This window comes from Grus americana, chromosome Z (assembly GCF_028858705.1).
Source record: "Grus americana isolate bGruAme1 chromosome Z, bGruAme1.mat, whole genome shotgun sequence".
Classification (NCBI taxonomy): Eukaryota; Metazoa; Chordata; class Aves; order Gruiformes; family Gruidae; genus Grus; species Grus americana.
The window spans coordinates 35,294,780-35,314,633 of NC_072891.1; the positions used below are offsets into that span (position 1 = coordinate 35,294,780).

The 19,854-nt window shown below is 38.5% G+C and overlaps 1 protein-coding gene across 16 annotated transcripts in view; it reads right to left on the reverse strand.

Moving 5' to 3' along the window:
* Positions 1–672: 672 nt before the first annotated feature.
* The window catches only part of MPDZ (multiple PDZ domain crumbs cell polarity complex component), a 100,696-nt gene continuing 81,514 nt past the window's right edge, over positions 673–19,854 (reverse strand). For all 16 annotated transcript variants that reach the window (XM_054809276.1, XM_054809274.1, XM_054809277.1 and 13 more), the window contains 15 exons: positions 19,382–19,474; positions 19,215–19,289; positions 17,603–17,780; positions 15,068–15,213; positions 14,657–14,740; positions 14,356–14,549; positions 13,950–14,097; positions 10,770–10,856; positions 9,313–9,409; positions 8,611–8,654; positions 7,388–7,510; positions 5,060–5,164; positions 4,831–4,943; positions 3,638–3,761; positions 673–2,794 (listed from right to left, as the gene is read on the reverse strand). In XM_054809276.1, the coding sequence (XP_054665251.1) occupies positions 2,648–2,794; positions 3,638–3,761; positions 4,831–4,943; positions 5,060–5,164; positions 7,388–7,510; positions 8,611–8,654; positions 9,313–9,409; positions 10,770–10,856; positions 13,950–14,097; positions 14,356–14,549; positions 14,657–14,740; positions 15,068–15,213; positions 17,603–17,780; positions 19,215–19,289; positions 19,382–19,474 (1,758 nt within the window). In that variant the 3' untranslated portion in view covers positions 673–2,647. The remainder of the gene's footprint in view (positions 2,795–3,637; positions 3,762–4,830; positions 4,944–5,059; positions 5,165–7,387; positions 7,511–8,610; positions 8,655–9,312; positions 9,410–10,769; positions 10,857–13,949; positions 14,098–14,355; positions 14,550–14,656; positions 14,741–15,067; positions 15,214–17,602; positions 17,781–19,214; positions 19,290–19,381; positions 19,475–19,854) is intronic.

Sequence of the window (19,854 nt, forward strand, 5' to 3'; positions counted from 1 at the left end):
CTCCCTACACATGAATATTTTAGATGTTTTAACCTTGTCAAGTCCCATTGTTAACACAGTCACACAGAAGAAAACATAACCAAAACCAGGAGACTTGGTAGAACTGGGGCCATAGTGCCCCGTACCTTACAGGACTAACCCCTGTGTTATTAAGGTTGCATTGAATACCAAATGATAAAGAAAACCAAACCTCTTAAGCCTATAAAGTTTGTTACACCTCATGGTCCAGTGCATGGCAGCAACTAATCAGCAGTCACGCAACAGCTTCCCTGGTGTGGGGCTCAGGGGAGATCCTGCGTTTTGAAGCAGCAGCGTGGGTCACAGATAAAAGCAAAGTCACAGACTCCATGGCTCACTGTTTTTACACCCCCGTGGCATGTCCCATACCTGAAGGAATGCTTTTTAAATAGACTGAACAATTCAAAAAAGCAAGGCACCTTCCTATTAATTCCTAGATAGTTTTGGTATCTGGTCTCATGGATTTGCTAAGAGTTTGCAAGGGAAGATAAAATCTTAAACTCCAAAGAAAGCAATTTTTAGCAGATGCTTCAAGGTTAACATAAAGAGTAATGCCATTTGGTTTTGTTATTTATTTTATTTTAATTAATCTTTCACAATAGAACAAACAGTGCAAGCATGCCATTGTAAAGAAACCAGAAACATATCCACTACTTTGTTTCTTCATCTTGACAGTTTGGAATTTATTCACTTAAATCCTCCATTTAGACACAACAACAGTAATAAAATATCTGTACACTACTTCTGTTACAAATATAGATACTATTTAAAAAGACTTTACATACTCTGATGTAGGCATTTCTCACTCTAACCAAGGAATAAGTATAGAAGAAGAGCAATTCAGTCACATCATCCAGTAACGGTACCATATGTTTGCTTTCATTTTAGCCTATCACTGTATAACTTCTAGAATAGTTAAAGAGATAAAGAGAGTGGGGTTTTTAGTTAATTCACTTAGACCTAAGCATCAATTTGTTAATCCTGTTTCACAGATATTTCTAATACTGGTTTTGTGTCTCACTAAAACAAATGCTAGTTTTTGTCTCTTACCCTAATAATGGCTTGAACATTGCCTGCATTTTCAGTTCAGATTTCTTTTAAATGACAATTGACATGGTGGGCTTCTTGCTACAATTTTTTTTGCTAATTCACACAAAAGGTCTTGCTGCTAATCAGCATGCCAACTAGCTAGGTATCTTTCTCTCTCAAAAGACTTGATGAATCAGCTAAGGGTTTCAGTGAGTGCAGTTTTTGGATAAAGTTTTAGTGAGGATCCCAACTTAGGAAACTGAGAACATTGATAAATGTATTGACCACACTGCTGCCCAAAGAACAGATCCATGATTGCATCATGCTTACTAGACAGTCTTGTGTTTGTGCCTCTAAAATTAATAAACCCAAACCAGTATTTGTGGCCCTCAAATTTCCTCTTCTGCTTAATGCTGATGCAGAAAGACGTTCACTGCTGTCTTACTACTCACCTCTACTCAGCCTTTTACCCACCCTCAACTCCTAGTTTTAACCTCTTCAGTCTAAGGAGGACTCTACCTTTGCTGCTACTGATAATGGCAGCAACACCGTAACATCAGCTTCTTCCACCTCAGCTTAACAAGTCTCTGTCTGCAGCTAAGTAAACCTGCCCTGCACGGTTTGTTCACAGCTCTGATTCAAGCAGCTCGCAGAAAGGTCTGCACTGAGCCCGTACTTAAATTTTGCACGTTGGAAGAGGACAACCTTTGCTTACACACATTTCATATTGTGACTGTTGCTTTCACACCCATGTAGGCTAGAAAATATTACCATCATAAAAGAAAAATCTAGTTCTTCTAAAACTGCAGCTGCTGGGCACTCACATTCACCAGCAGCAGTTTCCACTAGCAAATGGACTGTTCAGCCCTGCGCACAAGTCCTCTCCTTTCAAAACAAACACACACACTCCCCTGCCTCAAAAGCAAAAACCCCAAACGCTCAAACCTAAGCCAAACTAAACCACAGTTTTTATTTTTTGGGGAAATGTAAACACACAAACAGACAAGCAAAAATACTCAGCCAAGTTACCCTCCTGGTTTCTTCGACTTGGGCATTGTGGAATACAAATAACCATCTAAGTCCATTAATCATCTGCCTCCAGATTACATACTTTTCCTTCTTTTCTCAAAAATTCCGTATTTTGTTAATGCTTTCTTTCTTCAATAACCTTATTTCTGTTTTCTGACTACTGCTGCCCATGCCACCCCCTTGTTGACTTGGTGATTTTACAATTTTTCCAACATATTTCAAATATCCAAAGCCTCTTAGCACAACACTCCAGTTTTGTTGTGTGGTCATTAATGCAAACATTCCTTTTTTTTTTTTTTTTTTGGTGGCTTACAAGCATTCATTACAATACTAATAGCAAAAATATCCATGTCTTTCCATAGTTGACATAACTCCATCCCCATGGTTTGACAGTAAGAGAAATATTTCTATTGTATACAAAAATATGGTTAGATGTTATTTTTCTTCAGTATTGTAACACAATCCTGTGAAGCTGGAAGAGGAAGAAGACTATATAAACACTTGCATTCTCTTTGCTATGTGGAATGTAAATAATATAGTCTTATTAACCCTAATCCTTTGGGCAGCAAATTCACGACAAAACAGTCAAAGTCACTGTTCCTTTTGTCTTTTTCAGAATAGCAACCGCTTCCTCATGGGTCACCCCTTCTAAACTCTGCCCATTCACAGCAATGATTTGATCCCCTCTCTTCAGGCGTCCATCTTCTGCTGCTGCACCCTGAAACGATACAACACATAACTGCAGATTCATCCATTTCTTTCTCACTCTGCCACATTGTCCTTATGGTCTGAATAAGATGGGTTCAGTGCACGAAATCCCTTAAAACTGTTTTGATTTTCAATGATTTAACTACAGTCAACTGTAGTACAGCTTGCTAGTGCCGTGCCCTAAGTTTCACAACATCTAGAAATCGGATCTACAGATTTTTATATTCTATTAACCCTGTTCATCCAGCTAGTATAACATATAAACTTTACTACAGAAGTAAGATCTTCAAGACTTGAAGAAGTTTTCAGCAACTAGCATAAGAAATTCAGTAAACAAAACCCAGCTCTGTACTTTGATTTACCACAGAAGTTTGGGATTCTGGATTCCAGTTTTTTCTGACTCAGGGCTGTTTCCCATGGTAGTCCAAACTATCAAATCCAGGTCAGTACCTGAACTTCTCCTAAAGTTTAGACTGAGTTCAATTATTTTATCTTGGTCTACCTTTCAGACTCTCAGTCAAAATAAATAAACCAGTCCCTTCTACTACCTGACGAAAAGACACTTTAAACATAAAGCAAGGGGGCTGTTTTTCTAAATAGGTGCACAATTCCAGTTTTGAGAGTTGAAGAAGATTCTGCCAAATGCAGAGTCACATGCATTTGGAAATTCTGACTCTTCCTAAGACTACAGGCTTCAAATACTGCAAGCACATTTTGACCAGTGCTTGCACTAAGGAAGAAAAGCTGTGAGAAACTGTAACAATTCTTTGGCTTCAAACTCAGGCCATGATTTAAGACAGCAGCTGCTGTGAACTAACTAATAAATGGATTGACTGAACAAATTTACACTTACCTTTGCAAACACCGTCTTTACATAAATGGGTAGGTCTCCATGGGGACTGCCATAACCACCCACAATACTAAAGCCTAGACCATCTGGTCCTCTATCCAGAGTAATAGTCTTGTACTGAGGAGGTCTAAGAAAAGGAAAAAGGGTACTGTGATGTTGTCTGAACTTATAATTTAACATGTAGAATATTCACCAAGAAACATTTTTCCTTTCAAGCTTAGTAATACATTTCCCTTTCCACTGTAACTACAAATGCTTTTATTATAATGCACTGGCTATTTTAGTTCATGTAAAACACTATAATTGTCTAATGCCCTCATTCTTATTTAACGGTAGCTATTTCAAACACCTCTTCCACACAGCTCAGGGCATAGTTACAGCTGCAATGTCCCACTAACAGTGCTTACTAGCGAAGTAGAGATGCAATACCACTACTTCAAATCTCCATAACAAAAGTCTACTTTAAAAATCCTGTAACCCATTACACCTCCTAAAACAGATCTAAAATTAGCCCAAAAGTAAGGTTTAATTGCTTGTCCCCTCCTTTAATATATGACTGTGTATTTGTATGTATACATTTATAGAGACAATTTATAGGTACATTTCCTCTCGTATACTTTGAGTATTAGGAATTTTGAAGCTCCATCTCTTGAGGTAGATCTGTGTAGATCATTCTCTCTTTTCCTATTTCTAGAAGAAAAATGCCTCAGATTTATGACAGAGTTTGAGGCAGAACTTGTTTACATAGCTGTACCTTGCAGCATACCAGAAGCAGTATACCTTGTATACCAGAAAAGTTGGATGCTCTTGATAGCCCAGTGCTAGAAAGCACATTATGGAAACACAGGTACCACTGTGGAAAGGGCCTTGCTAATTAAGTCTGAGGAAAAACATTGTGGGTGTATCAATTAATCCCAGCTACCAAGACTCAGTGAAACAAAGGAGGCTGTATTTACAGAAAAGAAATCAAATCACGTCGTAGCTCTATAGAGGGGTAAAATAAAGCAGCACAGCAAATCACATCATGAAAAATTCAGAAGAGGACCTATGGCCTACAGGTCCCATGTATACCAAATGTGTAAGTCATGATTAAGTCAAACAATTCATCCATTATTTGCTAGAATTTCTAAGTTTTTTAGGTTGAGTTGCATCTAAAATAACAGGCTGCAGAGTTTGTATATTCTATAGTTACTGACCCTAAATCATCCTGAAAAATGCTGGTTGAAGTTAGTCCCACAAATGAAAGATTGGACGTAGGTGGATCCTGCTGCTGACCAGTTACGACACTTACTTCTCCTCCAGCTACAACCTAGGAACAGTTTGTAAAACAGTAAAATGAGAATGCTGACACTAACATAATTAATTGTAACAGCTGGCAAAATAGTATTCAGAAAATATTCCAAATGTCACTGAAGATTTTTTTACCTGCAACTCAATAGTCCCTGAAGCACTTTTTAAGAGACTAACAGCTTGGGAGTGAGTCATGCCCTCAGCAGATGTTCCACAGATGCTAACAATCCTGTCCCCAACCTGCAGAAGAGAATGTAGAAAATCCAACTAGCAATAAGTTTAGTTACTTTTTTTCAACAATAGCAGATCTGTGCATTTGCATTTAGCCAGATTTTATCAGTGATATAGAGCAGGAAAAAAGACATTAGCACCTGTTCATGGTCCATTTTCTCTCAAAGGCAACATAATGACATACATGACACATGAACTACATAATGACCTCAAAGGTATAAAATTTAACATAGAATCATAGAATGGTTTGGGTTGGAACGGACCTTTAAAGATCATCTAGTTCCAACCCCCCTGCCATGGGCAGGGACACCCTCCACTAGACCACGTTGCCCAACGCCCCATCCACCCTGGCCTTAAACACTTCCAGGAATGGGGCCTCCACAACCTCTCTGGGAAACCTGTGCCAGTGCCTCACCACCCTCACAGGAAAGAATTGCTTCCGTATATCTAATCTAAATCGACCCTCCTTCATCTTAAAGGTCACTACCCCTTGTCCTGTCACTACACTCCCTCATAAACAGTCCCTCACCAGCTTTCCTGTAGGCCCCCTTCAGGTACTGGAAGGCAGCCATAAGGTCTCCCTGGAGCCTTCTTTTCTCCAGGCTGAACAATCCCAACTCTCAGTCTGTCCTCATAGGAGAGGTGCTCCAGCCCTCCTGTCAGCTTCATGGCCCTCCTCTGGACTCGCTCCAACAGCTCCATGTCTTTCTTGTACTGGGGCCCCCAGAGCTGGATGCAGTACTCCAGGTGGGGTCTCACAAGAGCGGAGTAGAGGGGCAGGATCACCTCCCTTGACCTGCTGGTCACACTGCTTTTGATGCAGCCCAGGACATGGCTGGCTTTCTGGGCTGCAAGCGCACACTGCCAGCTCATGTTGAGCTTCTCATCAATCAACACCTCGAAGTCCTTCTCCTCAGGGCTGCTTTCAATCCATTCCTCACACAGCCTGTAGTTGTGCTTGGGATTGCGCCGACCCACGTGCAGGACCTTGCACTTGGCCTTGTTGAACTTCATGTGGTTGACACAGGCCCACCTCTCCAGCCTGTCAAGGTCCCTCTGGATGGCATCCCTTCCCTCCAGCGTGTCGACCTCGCCACACAGCTTGGTGTCGTTGGCAAACTTGCTGAGGGTGCACTCGATCCCACTGTCCATCTCACCGACAAAGATGTTAAACAGTGCCGGTCCCAGTACCGACCCCTGAGGAATGCCACTCGTCATTGATCTCCACTTGGACATTGAGCCGTTGATCACAACTCTTTCAGTGCAACCATCCAGCCAGTTCCTTGTCCATCGAGTGGTCCATCCATCGAATCCATGTCTCTCCAATTTAGAGACAAGGATGTTACATGGGACAGTGTCAAATGCTTTGCACAAGTCCAGGTAGATGATGTCAGTTGCTCTTCCCTTATCCATCAACACTGTAACCTCATCATAGAAGGCCACCAAATTTGTCAGGCAAGATTTGCCCTTAGTGAAGCCATGCTGGCTGTCACCAATCACCTCTTTATTTTCCATGTGCCTTGTATTAGCAGATTACAGTGGTTTAGTGTATTCAGTGTAAAAAGGTAATGATGCTTTATAGAACTGATCCTAGTACTGTAGAAATATACAGCATGTAAAAAAAGAGGTGGATTTTGCATGTCACCTGAAGACAGACAGACTGAAGCAGTAAATTGTCATCAGAGATTAGATGTTTGAATGCATCCTGAAATAACACTGTCCATTTTCCAAGGAGCGTGAATCAAATTCAACCACCTCTGGTACAGACTGGATACAGTTCGCACGTAAGTGCTGTATCAGACATGACCTCCCACTTTAACTCAGAACCTAAAAAGTACTCTCTCTATCCTAACACAGATAAGCGTAGGAAATATGAGAGATAAAACAGACTGCGTACATATAGCTGCAGGAATGACCACCATGGTCATCAGTGGAGCTCACTTACTGAATCCATCATTCTGAACCATTCTCTCTACTTTTAATTTTCACAAGCTGACTACCTCTATGATCCCAGATTGCTCTAGGACTTCCCAAAGTTAGTATCTTTCAGCAATTACCTTTTACCATACTACCAACCTGAGTTACTGTTTTGTCAATCCAAACAGCAAAAATTCCTGTCACAGTCAGAAGCATGTATGACTGTATCATTCAACTGCTAATTTATTGCCTGCCTAGAGTAATTACTGTGCATTATCCATGCAATCTTTACAACCTTCTTAACAATTAACTTACTCTGAGTTTCTGAGTCTGAGCTGCAACTCCATTCGGATGCATCATGGCAATAAATATAGGAACATCTCCAAGAGGACTTCCTACACCTCCAGCAATGCTCACTCCTAGTGAATCTGTAGGGGCCTGTTATTGTAATAAAAAAAGATTAGATTTTTCTGGAAAGAAAAACACATACAAAGAATTGTAGGCTTATCTCAAAAAATTACTAAAGCCTCTATCTTATGAAAATCAGAATTCCTATGTCTCAAGCCATTTTTTAAGCTAATACACTTTGCATCATTTTGAGAAAGTGCAGAGAGCACAATATATGTTGTTTCTTCCTATCAGGGGTAGGCCACCATTTCCTGACATAGTTGTATGTTTTGTCTTAACCAAACTAAATACTTACAGAATTCAGCATCATACCCTTAATGTCAGCGTAGAAAGTCTGGGCAAGGAAAACTGGACAGATGGGACGGCTTGTCTCTAATATTGTCTATACCCATCTCCTATTATGAACTCCCAAAGACAAGAATTAATCTTTATGCTCCCCCTAGTGTCCTATTGTTGAAGAACAAAACTAGCTGTTTACTACTGTACAATACGCTACTACCTAACTGCAAAAACTGCTATTGTAAACTGGTGTTTGCAGACTTTACTGTAGAAAGAGAATGGCTAAACACAATCCATGTAATTTAGTGAACTACATGCAAGGCAAAGTCAAATAGATACAAATATTCTAGACAATCAGAAGCAGTCTGTGACTCAGATCTCATGCTCCTGTAAATAAGGAAGTCAACTGAATTTCACAGTTGAAAAGATGGCAGCTGTCATCTAAGAGCCTACCCATTAAAAATATGTATGAAGAAAGACATTAAATACCAAAAAATGTGCTTGGAACTTTAGTACAGTTCCCTTGACTTCATTAAAACTGAGTCTGGATTTAACTCAGTCTGATAACAGTAAAACTAGGTCCCATTATCTCTTACTAATCCTTCCTCCTTTTGCTTTCAAAACAGGTCACAAAATGTGATAGCATAAATCAAACTGATTTTACATAAAAATACAGGCAGTGGAGATCATACAGTCTTGACCTGAAAAGACAGGCAAATTAATTAGCTATTGCCACATCAGTTCCTCTCTCAAAATTATTAACATGGCCAGACTTCTTCTCTGTAAACAAAACTATTGATGACATCTACAAAACTGGTTCCTGATATATACCACTTTTTGCTGTAACTTACCTTTTTTATTTCAACTGTTCTTAGTCCCTGTATTTCAGAAGCTGCTGCCAAATTAATAAAAAAAAAAAAAGAAAGAAAAGTTGAACTAGCATTTTTAGGAAACTTTTCCATTAACGTTATCCAAACAACTATGATGATTCAAACTTTCTGCTGGATTATTACAGACATACGTTTTAAGAAGATTTTGAAAGCGGCTGTCATTGAATTAATAGGATTAAAAAAAAAGGTGAAAAAGTAATTCATTCTCTCCATTTAAATAACTTTTGGAATAAAACTGCTAAGCATGCTCAAACAGAATAGAAAAAATCCACTATTTGCTAGCAATACTTTGGTCAGAAGTGACTTTGTTCTAAATTTGAGCACAAGGCAGCTATTCCACATCTATTCTAATTTAACTATACAGTATCTAGACTTCTATGAATGAGAGCTTGACTGAAGATGCATTTAGGATTAAACAGAAAATTATGGCTCAATTTAGATTCTCAATATCTAAACTGCTGGTATAACAAGCTGCTAGTTTCTTTTATAAAAGGCTATCCAAACATATATATGATTTACTGTACAATAACCAACCCTGCAGAGTCTTAATGACCAAGGAATCACTTTCAGGCCTACAGTACATAATGACATTTTAGAGCAAGTAAAAGATCTCAGCTACCAGTTCACATATATAAAATACTGAAAGCACCAAAGAAACCTTACCAGTATTCTTCTTCAGACCACTTTCAAAGACTTCAGGTGCACTGGACCCAGAAACTGGGAAACCGAACGATGAGAGACTGCCACTTCCTTCGCTGACCTAAATAGTGTTAGACTGGGATTAGAGAGCAGCTTCAGACACCCAATTGATAAAACTAACCCACTGTATTCAGTGGATTTTGCTGCATTTTACTTTTCCTGTGCCCAGTTAAAGCTGATACAGTGAACCTCCACATATTTCCTGGTCATTCTAGAGGGCTCCTTGTTTGAAACATTGTTAGACCAACAGAGATTGCATGCCTACAACCCCACACAATGCTTTGAAGCACTGCTTCTGAGGGCCAGACTGTGCTCTTACATTTGCACCTTCTATCACCTCACAGAGATCTTCTGGTGCAAATGTTAGCCACAATTATCAAAGTAGAGACAGAATACAAAAGACAGATCTCTATACATACATCCTCATGTGTACTCTCATATTCACCCATCCCGTCAGCTAAAACTAAGATTAGGCTCTACACTCAGCTTCATCTGCACAATTTCCAGAAAGATTTTCACTATACCTGCAGGGCAATGTAAAGGAACAACATGGCTCCCAGTGAGACTAGTTTGCTGACTGTTACAGACTCTTCACAGAAAACATTCAACACTGTGAACTACTTCTTAGTTAAGAACTTAGATTAAGTCGGCCTAGAGCCTGCATATTTTCATCTTTTTTTGGCATTACCCATTTTGAAGAGAGAATAACATTTCAGTTTTATCCACTTTTAATCTGTTCACTTGAAACTGTTTAATTATGATTTGTCTTAAAACTATTTATCTTCAGGACTTCATGATCTGCATACCCAGTTTAAAACCAGAGAAAGTTCTAAGGTAATTTGTGAGGTGTCAGAAATATAGCTCCTACTAGAGAGAATCAGAATTCAAATGCAGATACTATTTCAAGTTTGTAACACTCCACCATTAGACCAACAATAAAATAAATAAACTTGAGAGGAGCCAGATGGAAAGGGTACAGGTTTCCTGCTTCTGATGACCAAGACTACGGTAAGAAGTAAGGAGTGGATAAATTCATTAAGTTTACTGAAACAAAACTCCACTGCATGCCTAGCACTGCTAAAGTAACAACAAGGTTTAAAGTTCACTCCAACTTCTTCTGGTACCGACAAGAAAGAATCAGAGCTCTCTCTGCTTCCCAGGCTGCAGCCATGAAAACCAGACTAGGAAACACAGCAAAGCCATTTCTGGAATACATTTTTGGCTGGATCATGTCTTTAACAGATAAAATATGCTACAGTGAACATATAAAATGGTTATCAAAAAGCTGCAAAGTACTTTTCTTCATCTTGGATCAAGTATGTGGAAAATCATTGTCATCATAAAACCAATTCTTTTTATTTGCTTTCATTATTTAACCACATTTTATTCCTTCCAAACTAAACAGTTTTACAGTTACGCACCTGGCTGCTCTGGGATGTTCTCCTCTCAGAGTGGAATGGACCAGCTTTTATTCTTCCGACCTCTAGTCTTACTGTACCTAATGAACACTAAAGAACCAGTCATTTATAACATATCTCTTCTGTCTACAACATTAAAGCCTATGACAATATTTAAGTCACTTATTGGATGGTGGGAAAAAAAATATGGACAGAGAGGAAAATAATGGGCTAACAACCCTGCAAAGAGCACGGAGCAGACAGAGGTCATGGCAGGATCAGAGCCACACAAACTAAGTACACACCATGATATTCAATACTGAGCAGGCTACTTTTTGGATTAACAGATGTGAAAATTCACAAGACTCATTCTGTTACTTTTCACTTAACAGAGTTAAGTAGTTTTGGCTTCTCCACTGTAATGTCAACATACATTTTCAAGATGGCATTTTTTCAAGAACAGTGAAATACACTATTTTCACCATAAGCACTAAAAATAGTCTGACACCTCAAAGTATTAATCATTATTTCTGTTGATATGACTGACAACATGATACTTAAACTGGTAGTTAGTCATCTCTTGAAATGATCTGTTACTCTGGATACATACCAACCTAACTAAAGAAATTTTGGGCAGGAATTTTTCCAAGCATGTATCTATAGATTAAGACATCTTTCTGCATCTGACTCCCAACAGGAAGCTGGGTGATAGGGACTGTTTGCACATTGGAAAATCCTTCTACTACTCTTTAAGCTTTTAATTATACTAATAAGTATTTACACATCTGCATAAAATGCATGTATTGGAAAAACATTCACCCTGCAATCAAATATTTAGAAAAAAAGACATTAGGCTGATTTTGGAAACAGATAAGTTATTATCACAAACAACATTTAGAAAACTTGACTTCCGAAATAATACAAGTAGTGTCAAATCAACGTATTCAAATATAGAAATTTCAAAATTTTGTTGCTATTTTGTTTTTCCTTCTTTCTTCCACTGGGAAGTTGTTAGTATGAACTCCTGTATCCAAAGAACTTAATATTACATGTTTGCCTTTATTTATCAGGCTTTAGCTGTATTACCCTAAGAGAGGTTCATGTATTTGTCAGAAAATTCACAGTAAGAAATAAACCAATGTATCTAAACTAACAGCAGGACATACCCATTCAAACAGGGTTTACATACCTCATATCCTGTTGCTATTCTCTTAAGGGTGACACTAAAAGAAATTTATTCCTAAACTGCTTTTTAGTTTTTAAATAATGTTGACTTCTCTATGTCCTGGGAAAGACTTGATCACAGCTCAGGCAAAACCATCCTTTCCTGCTTATATGAATTGACTTGTATTAAACCATATGGACAACTCTTACGCAAAATGGAAAATTTAGGAAGTAGTCTATGTACCTAAAATTACCACATCCTCACATAAACTGCAAACCCACAAATGAGATTTAAAAATTGTAATGTGTGAAAGTGGGAGTTAATTCTTTCTAACTGAACTTGTGAATAAATCAATTCACGTTTACTTTTGTTACAGCTTTCTCTCTCTTCCTGAATTCTTGCATTTGATATATCTGTACATCAAATGAGGGGAAAAAATGATCAGCTTTTCACATTTTTTAGGGATACTTAAAAAGAAACTGCAAGAGCAGGCAGAATTCTCAGCCTGACAACACATTCTAGTGGTCTCATGCTATTTAAAATACATTGGGATTTTCCAAAGATTATAAATAATTTTCTAGCAAAATACGTTTCAGACAGTTTCAGACAGTTCAAGACAATTTGCTCCTAGATCTTACTCTCATGAAAGAAAACGGAACTGATACCTGAACTAAGACTGGTGACTGCCTACATGTGAGTGATCGTGCTTTATTCCATTTATACTGTGTGAACCAAACAAAATCGTTAACAATAACATATCTGAGGTATTTTAAAAGCCTTGTTTCGTAGGGCTAGGACAATTAATGACAAGCACTAGTGAGTGGGATGAAGTACTTCAAACATGAATATACGAATGATAAGTGGGAACTAAGAATCTTCAATTAGATACCCCAAAATGCTTGCCAAAATAAAAGAAACTTTCCACATAAAATGGCGTTTTAATTTAGAAGAGATGTTGAAGTCCAGCATATGAAGAAGAAATGCACTGTCTTTAGATAAAACAAAGTATGAGGTGAGAGAGGAAAAAGAACTACTATCCCAGAAGAGTATATTAACGAGTTCACTGCCAAAACACAGACCTAGTTCTGGCATTCTCAATTACTGGCACATGCTGAAAATACAGAGAAAGTGCTCCTACCTCCCCATTCTACACTCCCTCTCCCCAAAGAAAAGGAAAAAAAAGCTCAAGGAACTATTCAAAACCTGGGAAAATATACCTTTGCATGTGAGTGCAAAGAAGCATGGTTGTGTGACTATATATCCAAGAGTCAGCTATGAGTAGTGGCTGTTAATTTTTTTCCAGTGGAATGGTTTTCCATTGGAAAATGCTGACTTGATGGAATCCTTACCATGCAGCAGGAATGTCTCAAAACCCTGGATGGAAAACAGACAAGCTGGCTGACCATTTGGACTTCCTGCCAGACCACAGGAAATGTTGTATATCTGACTTCACTCTGATTTGGAAATAGGGGGAGGACATCAGAAGGACAAAATTTATTGAGAACAGAAATTCTGGTTCCAAGAGCTGCAGATCGGAGTTTACTTTGTGAGAAATATCTTTGTGAGAAATCAGTTTCTTTTACTAGCTGCCTTGGTCACTGGAAAATGCATTATAGTATATAATGGCTGTACACTGAAAAAAAAAAAAGAACATTATCAACTGTGAAAGTAATTACTTTTTGGCACAACTGCTCTGATGAATTCTCCATCATTTAAAGTCAGTTCTGCATATCTTCCTAAAAATGTGAGATAGTTATCAGTTTGTTGGAAAAAATACAATGTTAAGTTTTACGTTGCTCTAGATAATGGTCTTCTAGTGCCCTATAAACATACTGCACCCTGCACCACCACTACTCCCATTTTCATCGGGCAAAGTACCAAAATCTGAATGCTCTAGACTTCAGGAAGCTTAGATTTGGGTTCACAGCTCATTCTCACTGACATCTGAGTAACAGTCTGAACTCACTCTGAATAGAACTAAAGCCTTCAAAAAATCTGGATCTCAATTCTTCACTTTTATGCACCTCTTTTCTCAATACCTTTAGCAAAGCTGCAACGGCCTCCTGGTTAGCATTTCGAACATCTTCTCCATTCACTGTCAATATCTGGTCTCCTTGCATCAATCTCCCATCTGTATCTGCTATTCCTCCTTTGACGATGTCTGACACAAACACCCCTGTATCATTTCTGCAAATACACACATGGATTTTTGCATCACGGTATTGTTTGAGGGCCATTTTTATAACTTGCTGTTGGGAACACAATAAACGTCTCATTTTTCTGTTGAGTAACACTGGGCTAGTTCCTCTTGGAATGGCCAATTAGCTTAAGCACAAAAATGACATGCACAGTCTTCAAGCCCACAGCATCTGAGCACCAGACTCCAACAGAAACATGAGCATGCCCAGCAAGTCCCAGACATTGACTCTACAGGTACATTCATACCTTTTCCCAACAATACTCAGTCCAAGGCCTTTTCCAGGCTTCTTTTGGAGCTCTATATTGAGTACATCATACATGTCTTCCTCCTTGTACTGGGCCTCATCTCTGTACACAGTCAGACGAACTTTCTGGGGAGTCTGTCGGAGGACATTTATTGCTTCATCATGTGTGGCATTCCTGAGGTCAAGCCCATTCACCTGCAATGAAAGCATACCATGATAAAGTGTGCAGGACCTTCCAGCAGACAAACAGAAGATGCCCACCTAGCAAATGACAATAAATGTGACCAAAGAAACCACCACACCTCTAATATCTGATCCCCAGCCCACAGTCTCCCATCTTTAGATGCTGCTCCTTCTTCATATACTTCATGGATAATGATTGCTCCCTGTGGATAAATAAACCAAAAATAAATTGCATGTTGAAAGAGCACGCCCTTATTTTGAACCAAGAGCAACTGAAAATTTCTACAATAATTCATCAGTGATAAACAAAACAATCAGATGTATGATGAGTAAATTACCAAAATATTTAAGAAGTTTATTCACACTTTCAATTTTAAAAGTGCTTCTTTTTTTTTTTTTCCTGAACTGGTATGTTTGGTATCTTTTTATAAATGCTACAGAAACAAATGAAGAAAAGATCTCTTCTACCGGACATTTTAATTTCATTATTGTTATCTCACTTGAGTGACACATGTATTTTTCCAACCAACCAGCAAAGTGTCTGCTCCTCCAACTATGCTCAGACCAAGACCAGTCCGCCCTTTGGAGATATCAATGGTTGTTTCACATCCAGGAATGATGGGACAAGTAGCTGGGTCAGAAGCTAACGTGGCTGGAGTTGAACATCTGCTTGTGTCTAAAACAACAATTAGAGGAAAAGGAGTTAATATTAGAAGTGACTTTAAAACAGCATTTTGAGAGTGCATTGACAGCTCTACAGAAACAGCTGAGCAGCTGACCTATAAAGAATGATGCTGCCAACTCTCCCTTCCCCTCAGACAGCTACTATTCTGTAGTTTTAATCCAGTTGTCCTCTTTTTATACCATCAAGTACGTGGATCACAGTCTGGAAAGCCAAAGAATCTATTGTATACAACAGATTCTATTTGGGATAGAATTTAATTTAAACATCTATACCAGCAACTCTGCAATGTAGATCAGAAATAAAGGAAGTACATAGCATGTATGAAACACACGGATTCAAGGATGTCAACCCTGCGCTCTCACAACGGGTCAAGTCAAGGTCCATCTAACTAAATAGTCCATCTCAGACTCAGATCTGTACCATGAGAAAGAATGTTAAGTGTGAATCAAATGTAGTGATATTTCACAAGGCCAGCAATTCATGGTCAAGTCAAAGGTTTTATACACTTCATTATATTTAGAGGCCCTCAAAAAGACCTTTTTTACACCAGTCTAACTTTTCACTGGCCACTGACACAGCTTTTGGAATCAGTAATTTTCATGGTGTAAATGTATATTGTCATAGTGTAAATATATACGGCATCCTTATGTAGCAATTTACCTGTATATTCAGTATCTTTGGTATGTCACAAATGGATATTTGCTTCAGTGTTTTAGTCAGTTCTGTAACCTTCAAAGAAAAAAAACCCTAAAAATACTAGGAGGGGATATTGCATAGCAACTAAAGGAAAAACTCAGAAACCTAACTGTTCAGATTATCACTTATGTCCTCTGTGCTTTAAAAAAAACACCAAAATTACATTTTTTCCAAAAGTTAAAAACAGGGATCTAAATCCTTTTGAGGCACTTTGAGAGGGCATTGATGAAAAGAACTTCCACTGAAACTAACAGAGGACTTGACCATTCATAAATATGCATTTATGACAAATACTTAGGTATAGCATGAGCAGTAGGTCCTGCAGGAACAGCAAGCCTCAAACCTAATCTTGGCCTCTGAAAGGAACCAGAAGGGCAATTAAGATTTTTTAAGGGTAAAGCTTTTGTGTGAGTAGAGAACAGATTACTCAGCTGCTCTGTTATGCAAGTTCTTCATGTGTATGATGAGCAACTACTGAAGCTTAGTTGGACATAAGTAGGGTAGTCAAGACTTAAGTATAATAATTCTGTCCAGAAGGTATAAAATGTACATGAAATATATGAACCAAAAAATTGGAAGGGAGTCTGCAAAGTTGACTGCATCTAGATAGCTGGATAGTATTGGGCCAGAAATTGCCTACATAGTACTGCTGGAAACATTAAAGTTGGGTAGAAATCAGGCCAATCGGGAAAAAGCAGTTAGGGATGGGTTGCTTATTTGGAAGGAGTCTGTGCAGAGCAAACAAGGGGCGGGGCGACAAAAAGGTGGGCTTGGTAAAAGAAAGCTGGGGAATTAAAATACAAAATCAAGTGGAGAAACAAGAGGAGGGAGATATTCCAATAATTGGGTTGTGAATGCCTGTAAGTGGTAGTGAAGCCAAGTTGCAATCACAAATCCCCAGGATGCTGGAGGGAGCACTGCTGAAATCTCCATCAGGTCTTTACCCCCAAGACTTGCTGTGGCAGGGTGGAGATGGAAGGGATAGACTTGGACAAAGCAATAGATTTTACCCTAAAACTAAATGCAGAAGGGAAAACAACAGAAATACTACCTAGTATGTTCTCTGTGTGTTTCTTAAGATTTCTTTACAGTAGTATAATTGTGTATCAATACTACTGCTAGTAATAAGCAATAGAAACGTGACTCGGTAATAACTGCAGTGATGTACATATAAATTAACTGTGATGTGCGCATTACTCAATTAAGTTTTTATTAGTTTCTTAGCAGTGTGTTGCTTAACCAATAACCATCATCAATCAGTCGCATCTCGACTCTCCACTCTAAAGAGAGAGAGTCAAATGTGGCCAGTAATAAATGGCAAGACAGTCTCAACCGTTCCTCTCTTCTAGAAAAGATGACATGACTTTTCTCCCTCATTTGAAGGAATGCCTCCCACCTAGCTCTAGACATCCATGACAGAAGCACCTGCTGCACAGCCTTTGGGAGGAAGGAGGAAATCCCTCCATCCTCCTGCCTCTACAACAGGCCTGTAGGAAGGCAAGAGGTAGGTCTTTGGTGTGGAGCCTTACTGCTTTATTTAGATGGATCTGTAACCTGGAAGTACAAGAAAATGCAACTCAGAAGACATCTGAATGTGTACAAAAAGAGAAAAATTGTTTACAAGCTGTGTCTTCATTTTTATGTCACAACCCCAGTGAAGACAGACACACAAGGAGAATCTTACTTTTGGTGGCTTCTGGTTCTGGTGAGCTGGAAGAGGGGATAGTTGCTGGTGCCTGCAGATTCCTCCTCTCTGCCAGGGCAGTGCTAGAAGGGACTGGTGCTGCAGTCAGGCTATCCATCTCTGCGGAGTTGATTGTAAGCCTCACCGCAGTTTTGGATGCCTTCAGGAGACTAATAAACTAAATGATAAAGAGAAAAGCTGGTGAAGAGTGTAACTGGACTGTTCAGTTGTGAAACAAATATAAAACAGAAGAACTGTTCTGCAAACTGGAGCTACAAGTCACAATCCTGCAGGTTTTCTTGGTAATGAACAAGTACAAATATCCATGTTTTTTATAAGAAACAGCAGTAGAGTTAACTGTAGCTCAGACCTGGCTGATGTTAATCAAGTAGCTTCCATGCAACTTCACCAAACTATAACAGATTAGAATGTGGCACTCTTTCAATGGCTTCTCTGGACAAAATACTATGTTTACAGCAATTATTAAAAAAATCAGGAAACTAGTATTGTCTTTTAATGCTTGAGTGGAGCCCAATTCTGATCCCACAGAAGTCAATACCAAAACATCTACTGATTTAAATAAATGTGCTACTGTGATCCTAGTTCCTCAATCAGATGCACAGCTGGAAGGAAAATCTGAAAATATTACCTGAACTACGGGATGGTGAAAAGAACACTAGGGTGTAATGCAAAACTTAGTTTAAAGGGATACTGAAAAACCTTCAAAATTAATTGCCATCTCACAGAAGAGACACTAAATCCTCCTGAGACTTTACATGTCAGTAGACGTATTTTCAGAAATTACTTACTCAATCTCTGTCTCTTCTTCCAAAGACTACCAACTTCGTTGCAGACAACTTCACTATCTCTTACTCATTTACAGCTTCAGAGATAGCAGCATATCAAAGAGTAAGATGGATGCTCTCCTAATTGCCCTTTAACAAACAGAAAGTGATCTTCTCACGCCTAAAGAATCACTTCTCTTGGTAGCAAGGCAGATGCTAGAAAAAAGCCCTCCTTGATTCATTACAGAACCCAAATTGAGTTTGCAGAGCTACAAGTTAGAAACAAATCTAACTGTCTTGTTATTTAGGAATGGAGACAGTTTTCTCCAAAGGGCTGAAATACAAGACTTGGAATATAATGAGGCCATTATTATAGACACTCCCCATGTATAAGGACAGTTCATGACCTGATTTACCACTGATGCAACTCATCCATGTAAATTAACACATATTAATTTTATTGGTTCTAATACTTTTAAAGTGGAGTAGCTATGAAGTCATTATTTAGCGACAGTTCATGGCTTTTAACCCATAATTAAGTGCCTCTCAGTCATCAGATCTGAACAACAAAGAAAAAAAAATGATATCTGTAGCACAGAGATAGACGATTCATGTAACATAGCAACTGAGCTTTAAATTCAGGCTTTATCTTTTTCTGCAGTAGTTTCCTTATCCAAACAATGCCTATGGATATTTGGTTCTTTAAGCCAGCTTTGAAAATAAAGTCAAAGTATAGTCATGAAAACCTCACTGGTTTGTTTAAGACACAATCATCTCCTACATTAAGTGGTGTGATTTCTGCAACATTCCTGACACTTCAGAAGCACCTTTTCTACTGGATATCCCACAACAATTTCATCATCCACTGCCAGGATCTGATCTCCAACTTTGATTCGTCCATCCTGGAAACAACACAGAATAAAAAATATGAGCTCTGGATGCTACTCCAAAAAACATTTTTCATTCCCTATTTGGATGTTAAATGTTCTCACACCTTTGCTGCAGCACCATGATCTGTTAAGCTCTTAATAATTACTCCATTACTTGTGTCTTCTTCACTAATGGCAATTCCCAAGCCTCCTTGATCCTGGGGCAAACAGAAAAATGCAAATGGTTAGGCAGTGTTTATCAAAATGTTAGAATACATTCACTAAAGACTAGTGAAGCCTGCAGACATAACAAAAGTTTGGGTTTTCGCAGTGCATCAATATTTTTGTTTTAAACTTATCTATTTCTGAAATAGATTTTGCCAACCTACAAACAGCATATTGGCTACCAAGATAAATCTGAAACACTTCTAAATTCACATCTACTCCTCTGAAACTTAAAAGGTCAATTGTGATTCAGTCATTAAATTCATAAATAGGAGTAAGAAACACAAAATATTTGGAAACTACAAACTGAGGTAAATAAAACTTGATGATATGGCTTGAATTCATTATTTGAAACCACATAAAAAATACACAT